The sequence below is a fragment of the Salarias fasciatus genome, chromosome 18 (genome assembly GCF_902148845.1).
Source record: "Salarias fasciatus chromosome 18, fSalaFa1.1, whole genome shotgun sequence".
Classification (NCBI taxonomy): domain Eukaryota; kingdom Metazoa; phylum Chordata; class Actinopteri; order Blenniiformes; family Blenniidae; genus Salarias; species Salarias fasciatus.
In genome coordinates, this window is record NC_043762.1 from 15,564,195 (window position 1) to 15,582,477 (window position 18,283).

The 18,283-nt window shown below is 42.0% G+C and overlaps 2 protein-coding genes across 3 annotated transcripts; both read right to left on the reverse strand.

The window, feature by feature from the left end:
• Positions 1-1,732: 1,732 nt before the first annotated feature.
• On the reverse strand, positions 1,733-6,166 carry stap2a (signal transducing adaptor family member 2a). Its single transcript, XM_030115882.1, has 11 exons — positions 5,832-6,166; positions 4,902-4,973; positions 4,691-4,810; positions 4,544-4,600; positions 4,310-4,461; positions 4,091-4,222; positions 3,944-4,013; positions 3,150-3,252; positions 2,958-3,053; positions 2,545-2,673; positions 1,733-2,457 (listed from the first exon to the last, which is right to left on the reverse strand). Exons 1-11 carry the CDS (start codon positions 5,937-5,939, stop codon positions 2,402-2,404), a joined length of 1,095 nt encoding a protein of 364 aa, XP_029971742.1. The 5' UTR covers positions 5,940-6,166; the 3' UTR covers positions 1,733-2,401.
• A 125-nt stretch (positions 6,167-6,291) lies between these two features.
• Positions 6,292-17,937, reverse strand: LOC115405648 (endophilin-A2-like). Of its 2 annotated transcripts, XM_030115283.1 has the most exons (9): positions 17,725-17,937; positions 13,474-13,542; positions 13,044-13,260; positions 12,827-12,960; positions 11,428-11,586; positions 10,176-10,279; positions 9,742-9,875; positions 9,575-9,631; positions 6,292-8,857 (listed from the first exon to the last, which is right to left on the reverse strand). In XM_030115283.1, the coding sequence occupies exons 1-9, from the start codon at positions 17,767-17,769 to the stop codon at positions 8,670-8,672; spliced, it is 1,107 nt and encodes a 368-aa protein (XP_029971143.1). In that variant the 5' UTR covers positions 17,770-17,937; the 3' UTR covers positions 6,292-8,669. The 2 variants fall into 2 exon arrangements, with proteins under 2 accessions (XP_029971143.1, XP_029971144.1); XM_030115284.1 differs by lacking the exon at positions 9,575-9,631.
• Between the last annotated feature and the right edge of the window lie 346 nt (positions 17,938-18,283).

An 18,283-nucleotide genomic window follows, 5' to 3' on the forward strand; every position in this document is an offset into this window, starting at 1 on the left:
AAATATTTTTATGGGGATGGCACAGATTTTACAGTCATAATGCCTGAAGTAGACCGACTGACTCTCAGTCTAATCGGTAGTTTTGTGTGTGTGAAATCATTACATTTTCTTTTAATTTCTGAGAAAAGATGATTCGTCTTCTGAAATATATTTTGTACACCTTGTCAGTGAATCACAGGGCAAACACAGACAGTCATGTACATTCACATTCACATGTAAGGACCATGTAGGGTCACCAGTTAACTTCACATGAACTGTAGCAGAAAGTCCTTGTATGACAACAAGCAAAGTTCACCTAAAAAGGCTTATTTGAAGCTGAAAGCCAGTAGCCGAGATGAAAGAACTAACCATAATGTTTTTTTTTATTGCATAATGAGATTAAAATGGTAAATATTTTATGATTTATTAAACAAGTGTCTAAAATATTGGATTTCTCTCAGAGTTTACAAAGCACTATTGACACATTTCATACACTATCCAGCTTACGGTCCCACCTTGCATTTTTTTGCAACCAAATTTGCTAAATATGACAATGATGTGTCTATCTGTCACTTGGACGGAGGACACTGATGAATGAATGAATGTAGTGTTACCATCAGGTGACCTTGTGTCTACATGAGAGCAGAAGGAGCCGCTCTGAGACAATGGTTACTTCAAAATATGCAGAATTTCAGCTCATTTGTCAAAATTTATCAATGCTAACACAAATTCAAACTCAACATGTCATGGAGATTTTTTTGTTTGTTTTCTGTGGTTGCAATAAGAAACCAAGAGAAATGGGGAAGTATCCAAATGAGGACACTCACATGACAGAGTTGACACTAAAATTGTAATGTGAAAAACATTTGAAATTTCTTATATCACTGTGAATGTGTTGGAAAAGATTAAAAATGGCAAAACTCAAAGATTATATTGGATGCTATAAAATAAGAATTTAAATTTCTGACATGTTTGTCTTTCTGTGACCAGATGAATCAATTAACAATAGAGAATCAATGACCTGGATATCCACAGTTGTCTATGATACTTCTCTTTGCATTGATTCACTGCAAACCTCTTAAATGATCTCACTGCTAATACTGACTGTGGAAAACATTATAAAATACACAAGATATAAATTCACAACAACTCGTATCCATGCAAAACAATTTAATGCCCTCGAAATCTAACAGACACTATTCATTGATAGTCATCAAGTAGACACAACACATCATATACAAAGATACAAGAAACTGTTCATTGTAAGAAGACACTTATGAATGAACTCACAGTTTGACACTAGTCTGCATGAATTTCACAAGTAGAAATATTCCTCATATTTATTCAAGCACCATCAGATCTGTAATCACATGTTGCAGGCAGAAATGTAGGATGGGGCCTAATACTGCGATTGAAGCCAAAAGTCAGCTGTCTTCTGTGAGAGTGTGGCAGGATTGTTTGGTATTTGTGCTGTTATCCCAGATCATTGTGCAGATGAACGTTTCTGCTCCTTTTCGTGGACAGAACTCCCACTAGAGGGCATTATCAGACATAAATACAGTAAACTTTTCTGGAGGAGGAGGAGGAAATGAAAGCACCTGGGACTTCCAGGCACGTCTGAGTCCTGGTGAGTCGTAGCACCACATAAGACCACAATACACAGAAGCAGATGATGAGAAAACACTGAAATGCATCAACAGCAGAGCTGTAAGTGAGCCACAATGGTGTCACTGAAGCAACAATACATGAACGGTTTGCTGGTTTGTCATTAATTGCAGTCAGAGCAGCAGGCAGAGATTGTACAGTTTTCACTATCTGGTCAGCTCAACACTCTTTATAGTTCAGCCTTGTGTTATATAATGAGGTGCATGAGCGTAACGTGTGAGCCGAAACGTTAATGTGGATTTTTTTTGTAACTTTCAGAACAGACAAAGTGTCCCAGGTCAGAGTTTGTCACTCTGGAGTTGATTTTGGCATTCCACGGTTTGTTAAATTCACAAAACACTGGCTTAGCTGGTGGTCCATCAGTAACCTTCTCCAGTGCTCGCACACGGTGACAATATCAGCTGCACTGATTCAGAGTTGTTGTTTGTTGTTGTTGTTGTGGCATTCTTCTTGTAAACAGGATATGCAAGTAGAAAGCACAAGTCGGCCACGACCCGACTGAGGCAGGTAGCATTTAATGGGATTGCATTATTTTAATCCAGTGTTAAGCGGCCGGTCTTGCTCTTAAGGAGCTAATCAGTCTGTTTGCTCTTTTCAAGTCGTTCATGAAACTGAAAGAATGAACTCAGACCAGTTTTTAGTTCCTTCGGAGACACTGGTGGTTTTGTTGTTCCTTGTCTTCCACCTACAAGGCACAGGATAAGTACATAGCTGCAGTGAGGAAAGGTTTGGCACGGTCGATTGAGAACGCACAAAGTCACTCCTGGCTGGCTCGTCTCTTTTCCAGTTTGAGTTTGAGTTCTTCATTGAGCGCTGAAAAGGGACAGCCAGGCACTTAAGGTTAAAAGACAGGTGGATGGACGGCCTTTTGGAGATGAGGGCAATAAATTATTTACTCACTCTGTGCGAGAGGAGAAGGGGAGAGAATGAGTCGTCTCATTGGGTTGGTGGGCGAGGCCGGCACCGGCGAGGTCAGAATACGACGATCTGGAGCAGGAGACCTGGACAGAGGGCTGGTGGACCAGCGATCTGCTCCCACAGAAAGCATGGATCATTAGATTTTTATTGACTGGTTAATGGACTTGCATTTTACGACTCCTGTAGTCTCAGCGTGCTTTACTCCATCAGCGTTTTCCACACATTTACACAAAACAATAGCGAAAACAGTTACGCAAGACGCTCGTAAATCATTGAAACTAACTCCAGAATCTGTAACTATCCAAAGTACACTTTCACACATGAACAGGCAGAAATGGGAATCACACAGAAACCCCTGCATTGGAAGAACAACACAATCAACACTTTGAACAAACCTTGTTTTGGAGGTAAAGCGGGGGCTTTTGGCAGCGGGCTGGACGGAGCAGTATGGAGGATCCTTTCTCCGTTTTCGTCATTCGCAGAAACATATGCTGATGATACAAGCAGATTCAGATTGTTGCTTGTGAGATTTTGGAGGAAGTTAATTAAGCAATGCAAAAAAGGTTTCATTCAAAGTGTTTTCTCACTGATATTTTCTTCATAGGGTTCTTCCAGTAAGAAGGGCTGCAGGGTGCCGGCTGTCTTTTCCACCAGTGCGTCAATCACCTCATATAGCGTTGCACAAGGAATCTGAAAAAGAACATTTGTCTGAATACTTATTGCATCTTCACATTTAAATTTGTATGTATATTTTTCACATCTCTTTTTCCTCAGCGTTTTCTCTGTGTACAGCAGAACAGCAATGCAGACAGAGCTGGATTTGGGACTTGAGGGATCATTTCAGATGTATTTTTGTGTATCTAACAGCAAATAACACGGACGACCCAAAGGAAATTTCATGCCTCGGATATTTGACTTTCCACTTTTGGAATTTGCTCAATGTTCTCTATATACAACATGGGGATTGTAATGAATTAGCCCAATAGTGGGAAATGCTGCTGAATTAAGGTAACCGGTTCATTGATCATAATGTGAATGATCCAAGTTGCAGCGGCTGCTTCATGATTGCTAATGTAAATTTTACGACAAGCCATGGAATAACTTTTTCTTTTCTTTTTTTTTAAACCAATTTCTGGTCTCATTTAATCTGTGCCGAATTGAATGTATGAAGTGGGCCATAAAGATTGTTTTAATTTCAACTGGTAATGAACTACACTGAATAAATGGAAGAGAAAGAGGATTCAGCTAAATTCGGCTGTCGTTCATAAAACAAGGTTTCATATTAAAATTTTTGAACTTTCATTAGAAGACAAAATGAACAACAAGAAAAAAAAAATAACTACAAAAAATGTTCAAGCTGCGTCTGCAAAGATGCACTTACAGGATTTTCCACGTCAATGACGTAACCACCTTGATCCCTCTGAGTGACTCTGTAATGTCTGAACACTGACCTGAAGCCAACAAGGGAAAAACAAAGACCTTAGATTTTTATGTAGCTGAATTATACAGATATTCATCTCGAGTTTACCCGTTGAGGTCCTGTCGGGTCGTGACCGCCAGCGAGCATCCGTCCCTGCCCGGGCGGAGCAGCATGTTTCCACAGTCTGGGTGTCTCTCCAGCAGGACTTCGGCCTCGGTTCGAGACACGGGACGGAAACACCTGCAGGCCAAACACACTCCGTGATCATGCACGCTCAGTAATACTACTACAGTGCATCTTCACAGTGGAGCACAGGGGACAGCTTACGGTGGGATTTCTCCCACTAAGGGGACAGAGAGAGGTGAAGGAGGGGCTCGAGCTGGATTCCGACTTCTCCGTCTTGACCTTTCTTTGTCCACCACTTCTTTTAACATCTGTAGCTGCCCGGGCAGCAATGTGAGGCAGGACGGTACATTCAGCTGTGATCGAATGGAGGAGAGCATCTTTTCAAAACTGCACAGAAGAGACTATTAGAATATTCAGGGTATGAAAGACATTTACATCAATAACAGAGTAGAGGAAACCTTTCCACAGCTCCCGTGATTCAAGGTTAGGCGCCTGGAAAGCACAGCAGCACATTATTTGTAGTATAAGTGTTTATTCTGATTACATTTTGAATAACTTGAGTGTGTGAGTGTCGTGGCATACTGTGAGTTTGGTCTCTCCATCTTTCATGCGGAGGATGAGTCTGGCTGCCTCCAGGTTTCTGTCCCGACTGCAGTCATCCTTCAGGGACACGAACCCGCAGAGATCCAGCTTCTCCACGTACTGTTCCCAACAAACACAAAGGTTTCAGCATCAGCACACTTAACAGAGGCCCCTGAGGCACATTGAGGAGAGTGACCATCCTCAGACTTACATTTGTGTCCTTTGCATTATTGAAGAAATACAGCGAGTTTCCACACAGACAGGTCCACAGCCGCCTGGACGCCTGACACATGCAGAGAGACACAACCAAACCGTGGACAAAGGGACATGCTTCTGTGATGACAACAATGCTGCTTTTCACATCTGTCTGATGGCTATTTCCCCTTTTATCGCTCATACATTTCCCTTCCCGAGAGACCCGTGGTAAGTGAGCCTCAGCTGCTGTCAGTCTGCGGCCATGGATCACTGCAGCACCCTGCACCTGAGCCATGCTCACATTACATGTCTGTGTTGCATTGAAATAAGCCTAATGAGAGATGGGAGCGCCTCGGGGCAAGGGTGTCGCATCCCTCACTCATCATTTTTCATATATTTATAACCATCAAGTAAATCAAAAAAATGAAGAATAAAGCTGAATTATTAAGTTTAACTTTGATAGTTGAGATTTTGAAAATGCACTTGAGAGACAAGGCTGTCATGTGAGGACATGCTTTGGACAGAGTGATGGAGATGCTCCCTGTCTGTGACAAACAGTTGATGCTCTGTTATCAAGACAAGGGGCTTCATCCCGTCATGTGACGTGATTCCACAGACATGCACTCTTTGACAGCCATCGGCATTTCCTCCGTGCTTTACACTGGGACGAGTTGAGAGCTTGTTGCATGTCCTGACAGCCCCCCAAAAATAAATAAATAAAAACCGAGTAACCAAAACAAGCCCCCCTCCAGCAGCAGCAGCGTGCGGCTCGCCTCGCCCATCCTGACACAATGAGGAAGTTGACAGCTCTGTGGGAATGGTGGATCAGCCGGTGTGCGCCTCACACTCCCACCCACGCTCACACTGACCACCACGTCTCGTTATTTTATTTTTTTTTTTACAGCATGCAACCGAGCCGTGACGGCACGCCAGCGCCGGACCCTACCTTCTCCTTCGGCCCGCGCTTCTCCAGGTATCCCTCGTAGTAGCAGGGCGGGAGCTGCGCCCGGTGTCCCGCCGATCCGGAGCGCTGCCTGACGGGTGCAGCCGCCATGAGTGTCGCTGGCTGGGCAGCGATCGAGGACAAAGGGGGCGCTGAGGAACCCTGGGACTGACACGCCTTCCCCGATGAGATAGCGCCGTGGCGGTAATCCAACAGCTGGCTGGCGCAGCCCGCTGCTGCGGGTCATGCAGAGCGGCTGGCGGGACAGATTAAGATTCTGACGGAAGGGGAAGGTCGAAGTCCAGAATCTGGCAGATTACTGAGAGACAGCGAGAGCAGAATCAGGTAGACCAGAAGTGAAAAGATGATCCCACCCCCAGAGGTGTTTTCTGAATACCTCATTTAAAAAAAAAAAAAAAAAAAAAAAAAAAAAAAACCCACACACAGACACACACCCCTTAGATATTATTGAGAAAATTATTTATTTGAAGCAGCAAATGAACAGCATCCTTTCATACAAAGTGATAGACATATACAATATACAAGATTACAATTGATATAGAGGTAATCCATACATTCTAAAGATAATCCAGGATAATCCCACGCTTCCTCCCCTCATGGTATCACAGTTACAAAAAAAAAAAAAAAAAAAAAGGCACTGCCATAGACAGAAGCTATAAAGACACATGCAGGAAAGTTATATTATTACACAAAATGATACATAATAAAATAAAGCTTTAAGACTGTTAATACTTCATTTATCAACATCGCAAAGTCCAGACAAAATTTAGCGTTTAATGTCAGCTGCAGCTGTCAGACAACTACATCAACTGTGACGGCAGCAACCCACAAAAATTGATCTTCGCCCTTTGTTCCACAAGAGACATTATTCATCACTGATAATATACAAGAGGCATAATAGCTCAAGCTGAGCCCCTGATCCTTTTCCTCTCTCAAAGTGAGGGGCTTTTGATTTAGAGTAATGAAGCATGTAAACCCACACCTGAACCACAGTTATTGGTCAGCACAGCCAAAACCCCTCTGGTCCGGAATGTACCATGAATAAAAGAGGAGAGACGCAAGCATGCTATTAAGAGGTACGCACTGTGACAGCAATGAGGATATTATTCCAAGAGTGGACCAGGAGGCCGAGCTCCAGAGGCACCGCGGGTTTAGGATTGGACAGATAATGAGAGGGGGGCAGGGGTAAGGGGCAGGTGGTGAATAAAGACTGGTGGGGGGAGGGCATAATCCACTGCTGGGTGCCCATCCCAGCTGAAAAGACCTGTCTGTTCCACTCCCGGTTTAAAAAGACATGGGGGAAAAATGAGGAGAGTGAGGGGCGGTCTAACAAGGGGATCATGACAAGAGTAGAAACTTTGTATTTTAGTGAAGAGCACAAGCCCTGACAGTTCATAGTTTGGTTGTAAATGGCTTGATTGGAAGTGAAACCAGCTATTGTGTACAGACCTTCCTCTTTATTTGTTGATCTAAGTATACAATTGCTGGGAACAAGCGGTTTCTATCAGGACTGATACACACTTTCAGCCTAAACACTGAGGCAGGTACCAAAAAAAAAAGAAAAAAAACAAAACAAAACAAAAATAACAAAACCCCAGCAAGGACACATCAGGATAATTTCCATGCTCCGAATTATAGGTTAGAGTACACAAGCCAAGCTTACTCAAGCAGCGAGGGAGGGGGGAATTTATCAACAAACAATCCAACAAAACATTGTGAGCGACACTGCCAGCAGTATCAATACAGCCTGAGAAAACAGAGCAACTACAGGACATGTGGCCTTGGCTTTGGTGGCTAGCTGAAGAAAATCTGAGCTGGAGATAAATTGCCGTTGCATAAAATTGTCCCAAATGTTTAAATTACTTTGTATGTCAAGATACATAAAATATGTTATGAAAAAATAGAAAAAACGAAGGAGTTATTTATCATTTAAGATGTGGGCAACCTTTCTTTGGCTTTCTTTTGTATTGCTGATAAATCTGAATGTTTAAAAGTTGCTGGTAAATTGAATCAATGACAACTTAGCGACTGTCTACGTGTGATAATGTAACAGCATAATGGTGTAATCACAGACCCATGTGGCCACTGATAAGTCTGCCGTTCGTCAATTTTCTTTGGAAACGTGTTTGCATTGGATAAGCCACCTATCAGAAGAGACATCACGGCTTCAAGACTCAAATCAAGGGAGAGAAAAAGAAAAAAAAATCCCTCCCTCATACCACCAGAGGGCAGTGGAGGATTATCCTACACAGAAACAAAAGGCAGCCACTCCTCCATGTTGATTCCTACAAGTTCGTGACAACAGTACAAAAACACGAAGGCAGAGACTGAAAATGGGAGTGTAGTGCTCTAGACGAATGCGTGCATATACGTACATATGTGTAGTACCATTTTTAACTCCGCACTAAGCACGGCGTGCCTTTTTGAGAATACAAAAATAAGATCATAAAAATAGAAAATGGAGTTGCAATTTTTAGTGTTTCCAGTTACTGCTGGACAAGTGTTAGAGATGATAGTCTTCCTCGGTCTTTCTTCGTCCCCGGTGATAGAGGTGTAGTGTGCAAAGTGCATAGGTGCATACAGAATGACTACAAAGACTGAGCGTAATTAAAATGCACCCAAATGTTGTCGTCCTATTTGTGATTCCACAACTGTCACCGTGTTTTGAATATATTAGGTTGCCCTTACTCAAAAGGAGGTCACTGTCTTGACATGTTTAGGCTTTAACAAAGATAAAATATATATTTTTGGGTTGTTTGTGGAGTCGACAGTCCTCTATAATCCACCCTTTAAGCCCTCGTTGTTTCCCCTCTTGCCTTTTCAGTGTGGCAGAGGCACCATCACTTCAACATAGTTGTTGGGGAAGTACCCCGATCTTCCGCCGATGCTTCCTTCGAACCAGTTCTCGTCGATTTGGCTGAGCAAGGTGATGATGTCGCCCTCGTGGAAGCCCAGCTCTCCGTCGTTCTCAGGCTCAAAGTCATACAGGGCTTTACAGCAAGGCTCGGCTGCAGAGAGACAAGCAGGAAGAGAGGCAGAAAACTCTGTTAGTCCGTGATTTGGTTTCGACGTCTCCCCCTCGGCAAGGTTAGTAAGGTTTCTGTTAAAGCCAGGATGTCACCACTCTGTTTTCCGATGGGACTCTGAAATAAGCCAAAAGTCATACTCACAGAAACAGGGGAAAATACAAGAGTATAAGAAGTTAGTCATTCTTCCAGAGATCAGAAATCTTTCCAAAGCTCAAGATCAAAATCTATAAACTGATGTCACCACATCAAGCTTTCCACTTTCATCAGTTTACAGATTTTAGACTCATTCTTAAATATCTGTAAAATAAACTTGCATGCGCAGTGATATTTCTTGAGCTAGGGGAAGTCACAGTCACTCGCCAAGTAGCTGTCAGGTGCATACAAATCAACCAAACCTTGACATTACTTTGAATCGAACACTAGAGTCGCTGAGGACCGTGTGTTTTGGTTTCACGTTGATTCTACACATCTGCAGCCTTGCTCAGCCCGAGTCAAGTTGACTTTTTCCCATGCATCCCGTCGTGTTCTGTCCTGACGAAATGGACACAGTGAACCCAACACACGCCACTTCACAGTGTTAGTGAAATACTTCACATTCACCACGGTGCGTACACCTCCCCACACGGCTGGCAAACAGACTGAATAAAAGTAGTGATAGTGATGAGAGGGACACGCCATCTTCATCAGTCCACTCACACTGCCTGCTCTTGAAGGAGCTTCTTTGGAAGGGCTGACCTGGAAAATGTGTTGAGGCTGCTCGACGTCGCACAGGAAAAGACACGTTAGACACAGAAATGTGACGGACTTGTTGACATGCTTTCCGGGGATGAGGGCTTATGTAGAAGTCACAAAATGAGGTTTACCAGGAGAGTAAGCTGTGGGGCTTGACGCTGATGAGGAGTATCCCCCATTGGAGTTTTCTACTTGCCCATCGTCGAAGGATGGTCTGGGCTTGGGAGTGTATACATTCTTTGGACGAGACTCGGCCTCAATTACCCTGCACATGGGATTACACCACAACAAACACAAGCTGGTCAAACAAAAGCTCTGGTGATTTCTCGCAAGCTAATAATCCCCAAAAGTAGATTATCAAATAAAATCAGCAAATCAGTATTAGAAAAAAGGTCTATTTTTCAGTAATGAAGGCAAAACTAGCCATTGAAAAACAGATATTGATTTGAAGCGTGGTTTATGCTCAGCATTTGTTGCTGTTTTACATTTTGTCACAGGAGTAAATACAAAAAGTCGCTACTGAGCCATCCTTTGGACGACTTCCAGAAATAATGGTGGTGCTGACCTTGTTTTCAGGTTTGCAGAGAGCCCCTCCAGGATCTCTGAGACCTGTTTGTGGTAATTCAGCATAGACTCCACAAAGGCAGACAGCTGAGTCACCTGCTCCACCTACAAGATCAACACAAGAACAGTTTTTTATGAAAAAATATCAAACACAAACACAGCCTTGGCCTTCATAACACTTGACATATTTAGCATTTGCATTGCTCTTTTGAGATGGTCTTTTGTTCTTCTCATTGCATAAGGAATCACACAATGACATCTTTCAAAAAACAAACAATTCAGTGTGGCATGACACAGTAAATACTGGACAAAACGGGTTTGACAAGCTCACAGTAATGCACGTCACTGCGGAAAAACAGGAGGGCCTGTTTGATGGGATATTTAGTCCACAAGAAATGTGCCTTAGTGGCCGAGAGGCTTTCAGCAGCAAGACATGTGCATTTTCAGAGATATTTGTCAGTGAGTCACTTTGTAGAATACAAAATAGAAATAAGGGATTCCTGTATTTTATAGCTTAGCACAGATCTCATGTTTTTGATTGAAGGTTTAATAATTTGCTGCCCTCTGTTCTGCGTTAAAGGTCATTGCACTGGCGTGTCATTACACAATACACTAATTCATCCGTCTCCTGTAGCCATAACAGGTTTTATTGAATCACCGTAATCAAATCAGACCGCACTGCGTTGCACACTGAGAACCAAAGTCCAGAATGCGCATGCCAAATTCATGAGACGTGGACGTCACGAAGAATCAAAGACTTTCAGAGTGATCCAGTAAAAAAATCAGTAGCTCTGAATTAAAGCAGAGCCTTAGATCACTGTGCTGTCAACAAGCATGATTATACGAATATTAATGCCAGTCAGTGGCTGGAAAATGTTTAAAAAGAAAAGTTTTTAATGTGTTTGATCTTTCTCAGAACAACAGTTTACTATTGCTGACAGCCACCTCAGAGATTATTGGTTCATTTTCATTTTTATATTTCAATTTTTTTTTTCCTCAAGTAAAACAAATTAATTTTGTACAACAGACTGTTGGTTGTTCAAGGGAAAACAAAAGTTATATTAAAACGATCTATTATTGATCTGAGTACTTTGATTACATCCGTCTAAATCGTCTTAAAAAAAAAAGAAACTTTTACTGTATGTTGATAGAAGGATGGAAACCTGATATACTTGCTGGTAAGCATTTCTTTCATCATACGTCCAGCTGGACGTCTATGAAAAACAAACATGTTTGGACTACAGGTAACTCACATCCGTCTCCAGCAGATTGTGCATGCTGCACTCAGCCGACTCCTTGGACTTGTGGAACTTGTCCAGGGCCTGTCTGATCTCTTCGTCTGGAATTTTACCCTGACGCTTCTTCTTATAATCGTAATCCAAACGGTGGCCCTCCAGCTTCTTCAGGTGGTGCTGCAGAAAAACAGAGGTTTCGAATTCAATTGTAAAGTTAATTTAATTCAAAGCTTGTTGGAAAAATGTGCAAAAGTAAATAAAAACCAGGTGGAATGATTTTCAATACTGACAATTCAACTTTCAAGCACCAATAGGAAAAAAAAAAAAAACAGACAAAAACAGAAGTTGAAAGTAATGTAGGAGGAAAATCAGGCTGGAAGGATCAAGTGGCATCTGGCAGCAGGTGAGGAAAGACGTTTAGAGGATCTCAGAAATGATGAAGGACAGGAGGTCGCCCAACTGTGAAAACATCAAGAAAATAAGAATAAGGTTGCACAGACCCTGTGGATCCTGTCATATGCTATATGTTATCTTCAAACAGTGTGGAGAACATGGAGAAATCTCCCATTACAAGGGACATGGAAGGAAACTCACCGGTGGCTTGATTGTATGCATGTGTGTGTGTATAGATTAGATATACTTATTGATTAAATATGATGTGCCGTAACCTCCCCACTCAGAAACACACAAAAAAAATCTGTTAGTACTAAATGATAATAAACCAACAATGTATATGCTTTTTTTCTATAAATAATCTGTAATAAAAGAGCAGATTAATAGCAAGAGTGCTTTATATAGTCTGGAAATTAAGGCGGAAACACTTGTGAGTATTACTGAGTATAACACTTAAGTATTACTGTATCTATGTTGTGTTTACAGGGTTGTTCAGTCACCACTTTGTCAACAATTGACAAACTAAATTATATTTTATCATCATTCATGAGAAATTCCCCTCCTTTCCCTTCGTGTCACATGGTGTTAGAACTTAGACGGGGATGACTCATCGTGCTTCATCCTCTAGGCACAGGAATACAGCTTCACTGGTTTCCTCGGCACCAAGAGCAGCGCTGGCAATGTTTAACAGCTCCAGTGACGACATTCGCGAATAGCTAATGAAAATGTCAATCAGTCCTGGAATATGCCCTCTATACAGTGAAAGGTTTTCACTGGAAGTGCGTTCCCATGCAGACAACAACCCACTGTCTTGGGCCAAAGCATATTTAAAATGAACCGATTCATATGAAAACTATTGTGGGTGAATAAATAAAATCTTGGGAGTAATTTTTGTGGGAAACAAAGACGCCATGTTGCGCTCTCAACATCTGATGTGTTGTCTGGTTCTGTCGGGAACACACAGAGCTCATCAGTCAATACTCTGCCTTCTGTGACCTGTAGAGAATGAGTTCTTCCATTATACCTGAATTTCTTTGATGTCCTTCTCAGCAACCGCCTGCAGAGGATCAAGAAAATTCTGCTTCACATCAATATCAAAGGAGTCCTTCACCTCGGACACCTGCTTCATCACCTCTCCTACTTCTGAGAGAGCCCCACCTGCAAAACAAACATAAATGATCTGCTGTTAAACATCTCTTCCACCTTCCACCTCAACCTCCGGCTGACTTTGCTAGCCTTACCAAAGTTGCTGTCGCTGCCCATTTCTACACCGTACTTGCACATGCACTCCCCCAGGAGGCCCTCGGGCTGGGGGTAGCCCGGACTGTTCACCTGCCCTCGGATTTTGGACATGGTGTTGAGCATGGTCAGTTTGGCCCTGGTGGTCGGGTTGGGCTGGAGGTACTCGGACGTTTTATTGATGACTTCCAGATATGCTTTGCTGGTTACATCCGCTTTCTGGTGAGACACAACAAAGATCATAGGTAACTGTGTGTGTGTGTGTGTGTGTGTGTGTGTGTGTGTGTGTGTGTGTGTGTGTGTGTGTGTGTGTGTGTGTGTGTGTGTGTGTGCGTGTGCGCACAGAACGTGCAGAACGTTGGCCCTCGAGGACCAGAGTTGGACACAAGCGCAGGAAACGAACGTTCAAATGGAGAGAAAAAAAAAAAGTACCCTTTCAAGGTCCTTGAAGTCTTCATCCAGCTTGGTTCCCTCGGCACCCCCAACCTTCTCACTCATCATCTGTGGACACAGATTATAAGTAATGTAGAACAATTAAGTCACCATGATTGTGAGTGTAACATTTCATTTGGGGGGAAAAAAAAATCTAGTGACTGCCATCTTATCAAAGTTACAATCCCATGGTCATCTCCCACCATTTTGTTTTTCTGAGCATAACTCTGAAAGTCTTCAGACATGTCCATGGTTTCCATCAGGGGAACACGCCTGTATAAGGAGCTGCTCACATCTGAAAACTTTCCTCTGTACTGAGAACCGTGATTCCATCAGGAATTGCACTAAAAGCTTTTTCCTTTTTCCATCAGGCCTGCACACACACACTGCAGTTTCCTTCGCTACAACCACATCCACGGTTGGTTTTTACTAAACACAGATGCTAACTTCACCTTCCTCTCCCTCAGACGGCTGACAGGCTAAACAGAGACTCACTGTGAGCGCTCCATCTCATTTGGTTCAGCTCGGTGCAGCTGTCAGCGCAGAATGGCGCATAAAACCAAATGACCAGATGCATCAATCCATCTTTCTGGTTTATGTAATACACATGCCTGGTCTCATTGTTTGGCAAGGAGCGCTCAGTGGCTTTGATCTGTCGCTAACATCCAGTGCCAATTGGTGCAGAGGGTTTAATTCCATCTTGGATATTTGTTTATCAAGACTTTGTAATTATTGAAACTGACACGATCAAAGTCAACAGACTTATGATCTTTCTTTGAATATTCTGCATTCATTTGTGATGAAATGTGAGTGATCCTTTATCAGGGCAGCGCAGTGGTTAGCACTGTCCTCTCAGGGCAACAAGGTCTCCGGTTCAAGCCTGGGTTGGGCTTGGGGGTCTGTATGTCACTGTGGATTCTTCACACAACCCACAAACATACATTTCAGGTATGTTAGCAATTCTAAATTGCCTGAAGGTGTGTGCGTTTGTTTGTTTGCGTGTCTGCTCTGTGATGAACTCCTAACATGTTCAGGCGTACCGTTCCTTCGCTCACTGTCAGCTGGGACGGGCTCCAGCGCCAACATAACATAATCCAATCAAACAATCCCCGACATGGTGGAAAAACAATAAATAAGGGAACCCTTCAGTAACAACTAATCAAAGCACATTGGCAGTAATAACCCGTCTCATTTCCTACCAGATGAGCTTGTACTTCTTCGATCTCTTTCGAAGATTCTTCAACAGACACTCAACTCACATTCTTCGATATCTGTCACTAGGAATTTGGAATAAAAACTGCAACAGTTGAGTGAAAGTCTTAACTCTCCATGCAAAACTATGAAATTGCAAATTTCTATCATTAGAACCCAGACTGCTCCATCGATTGAAGTCTGTTCAGCTACAGCTGGCACACAGTCACCTTGATTATTGTGTAAGACACTTGAATAAACAAAGAAATTCTTTTCTCTTCAATAATGGAAATCTATTCAGGCCCAGGGGAAGCGAAGCAGACGACAATCACGATGCTCTCTTCAGTATCCTTCACATTTCTGATTATGTTTTTCATACTTGTCCATACCGTCCTTTTTAAGCTGAGACAGTTGCTGCAAATCAGTGTTTCTCAAACTTCTTGGCACCAACAGATTCATTTTAATTAGGTATGACGGAGCCTGGGGACATCAAGGCGTGTATCACAGAGAACTCGGGGGATCAGAGAAGTGAAGCAGTCACAAAGCAATTCAACATTTGGTGTATGAATATGCAAATTCATTCCTAGGGCTCATTAATGTGTCAAGGTGGAATGCTGTGACGCGTCTCTCTTTTTTTTATTTCAAAGGAAATGCCGACTTTCATACATTTGGTTTTGTCTGGATATTCTAAAATGTCTGACTCACAACAATCTCAAATAAATGGCTTTTTCAATCAGTAAGACAACAACACAAAAACAAACATGAAATCAACACATTGCTGGATGGAAGTTAAAATAAAACACTAAAGTCGTCAAACATCCATTAAATAGTTAATTTATTGCTGTTGCTGCAGCCAAAACTGAGTTTAAAAAAAGGAAGCTTTTTTGCATCACAGGTTTGTCTTCATGTTTTCATTCAACCTCCTGTTAGGACATTTTATCGAATGAAACTGTGGCACTCATAACTGTAACAAAGTTATGAGTTACTTTGGCAGTTCATGAGCATACATTGCAACAACATAACTTAAAGGTCTAATATACGATTCACTTTAGAAAAACCTAAAGTTTGTCCATTTGTCCTACTGACCTAATGAGATTCAAAACAAAATGTTTTTGTTGTGCTTCCATGCAGAAACTTCAGCATAACCCACCAATCCAATCTATCAACATATTTGAATACGTTATTAGAATGACTTGAGCAGAATTTATCAAGATGAACTGGAGCAACCAACTGAAGTTGTATCCTAAATTTTAACACTCAGCTTGGATCAGTGGATTATTTTCCACAGCTGACACCTCAGTTGATCTCACATGGCTCAGTCATTAAATAACTTGCTGCTTTGTTGCTGCTGTCAATTATATCAGGTGAAAAAACATCAAACTTGAAGTTTTGTGAACAGTAACGTTGATTCCCCCCCCCCCCCCCCCCCCCCCCCCCCCCCCCCCCCCCCCCCCCCGATTTATATTTCCACATTTAGTCCCCTCACTCTCTGGAAATTAATGTATACATGAATGATAAAAACATTTATACATTACATTTTGCAAATGATCATGCCGTTAATAATTGTGATTTAAATGAAAATCAAACATTGAGATAATTTTTACATGGCACTGCTATTTTTAGTGTTGACTCCATTTACATTTCTACTTTTACTGGCAGCCATGTGAAAACCATACATACCTTTATGTTTAGGTTTCACACACGTTTCAATAATGGCTAAACATGTTTCTGTTCACCACTGGTGGTCTATCCCAGTGCAGAAAGTTGTGTGACATTGGCTTTTAAATGATTCAAAGACATCTGCCTTTTTAAAAAGTAGGATTGAAAATTTATGCAGAGTTTACATTTATGAAACTGAAAACTTTGAACTGCTCCCTAAAACACTTCAGCTGAGTGTGATTTCTGGTGGCATGGATCCTGTTGGGCAACTAGCTCTTTTGCTCCTCCGCCTGGCTATCTTTCTTGTACTTCTTGTTTTACTTCTGTGCCATGATGTCAGGAATCTACCTGGACTGTGGAAGCTCTTGTGCACACACAGCTGATGTGTCATTACTGCCAGGTTGTGAGTTGCGTGACAGGGTGGCAGAGTACTGACATTTCTAAGATTCCTCTAAGTATATACCCACCCACTGAGAACATCTCTTGGCGTACACTAAAACAACGGCCTGTCACACCGAAGGGTGCAGGGAGTGAGTTGTCAAGCCTCATGTTTGTGGTGCGAGGATGAAAAAAAGTGACGCTTTAAACACAGCTATGTAATTTCATTGACATGAGCTATAGGTGTGTGTGGGAGTGAGCTGGCATGATGACGGTTTTCAAAAGTGTAAAGTGCAGGGCTGTACCGATAACACTATCACATTTGTCAGAAAGCTTCTTTTTTTTTTTTTTTTGAAAAAAAAAAACCTGAAGTTGTTTAAATATTTGTCTGTTTTCACAGGCTTCCATATCAATCAGGTGTCGGTATAGTTGTCTTTGACACTCAATGTTATGTCTGGAAAAGAACAAGGAACTTATGTATAAAAAAAGAGAAGTCCAGGCAGGTACAGATCAGCATAAAACAGAAATTGAACACATCACCTGAAACCTCCTGAAGCAGCCACACACCCACACAAAGAATGTATAACGAGGACACTAAGCAATACACGGGTTTTTAAACAATGCCCGCACTTTACATATCAACTGCAGATCTTATTCATCTAAAAGGCAAATGTGACTAAACATTAATACAGCCAGAATTAATGAAGATTAACACAGTTTAGAATAAAGTCCTTAGCTAGTATGCTACTTCTCTGAGTAAGATAAACACAGCCTCAGATTAGTATCAGCTAAATCAACTTTATGGGTTTAACGATCAACTTTTCCGGAGGTAAATATTTAACAGTTGTTCAAAAAGTTCAACAATAATTTAAAAAGTCCCGTATGACTTTAAGCCGCCAAATGTTTCGCCAATGCCCTGAACTGGACCGGCTATGCTAAAGCTAATGTCATAAAACTAACCACAGTGCTAGCTCGCGAGCTAACGTGGCTAACTGGGTGCTGTTTGAAAAGTCGCGGTTTTACCTGAGTGGCTTTATAAATTTGCTTCTTAAATCCCGCGACGGACATCTTGCACGGTCAGTGCTGCCAACTGGGCCTCGATGGAGGGGAAAAAAAGTGTACAAACAGTTGCAGTGAGTTCACAAACAACAGCCGAAGCAACACGTCTCCAAACTTTGCACCGTGGATGAAAAACTTGCTAGGCAACCACAATTTCCTGGCTGCGACTTGAAGTGGGAGGGTCCCTGGTAAAGTAGGTCAAAACACACTCAGACTCGGGCCAGGAATTCAAAAGTCTTCCCTTTTTTTCCCCCTGCAGCTTTCCTGGGTCATTAAACTGTGGATTCCGATAGTCATCACTCTTCAAATCCATTTCTGCTGGAAACTTTAAAAAAAACAAACTTGAATTACATTCTGAACACTGTCCAGTTGTTCCAGTTCAACTGTTTGCTGGCGCCTTAGCTATTTCTTTAAATGTTCTCAAGAATATTACTGTGATTCCATAGATCCATTTTTTTAGCCATTATGTTTTACTTTTATTTATTTTACTCTCCAATAAGCACAAAATAATATTTATTTTATT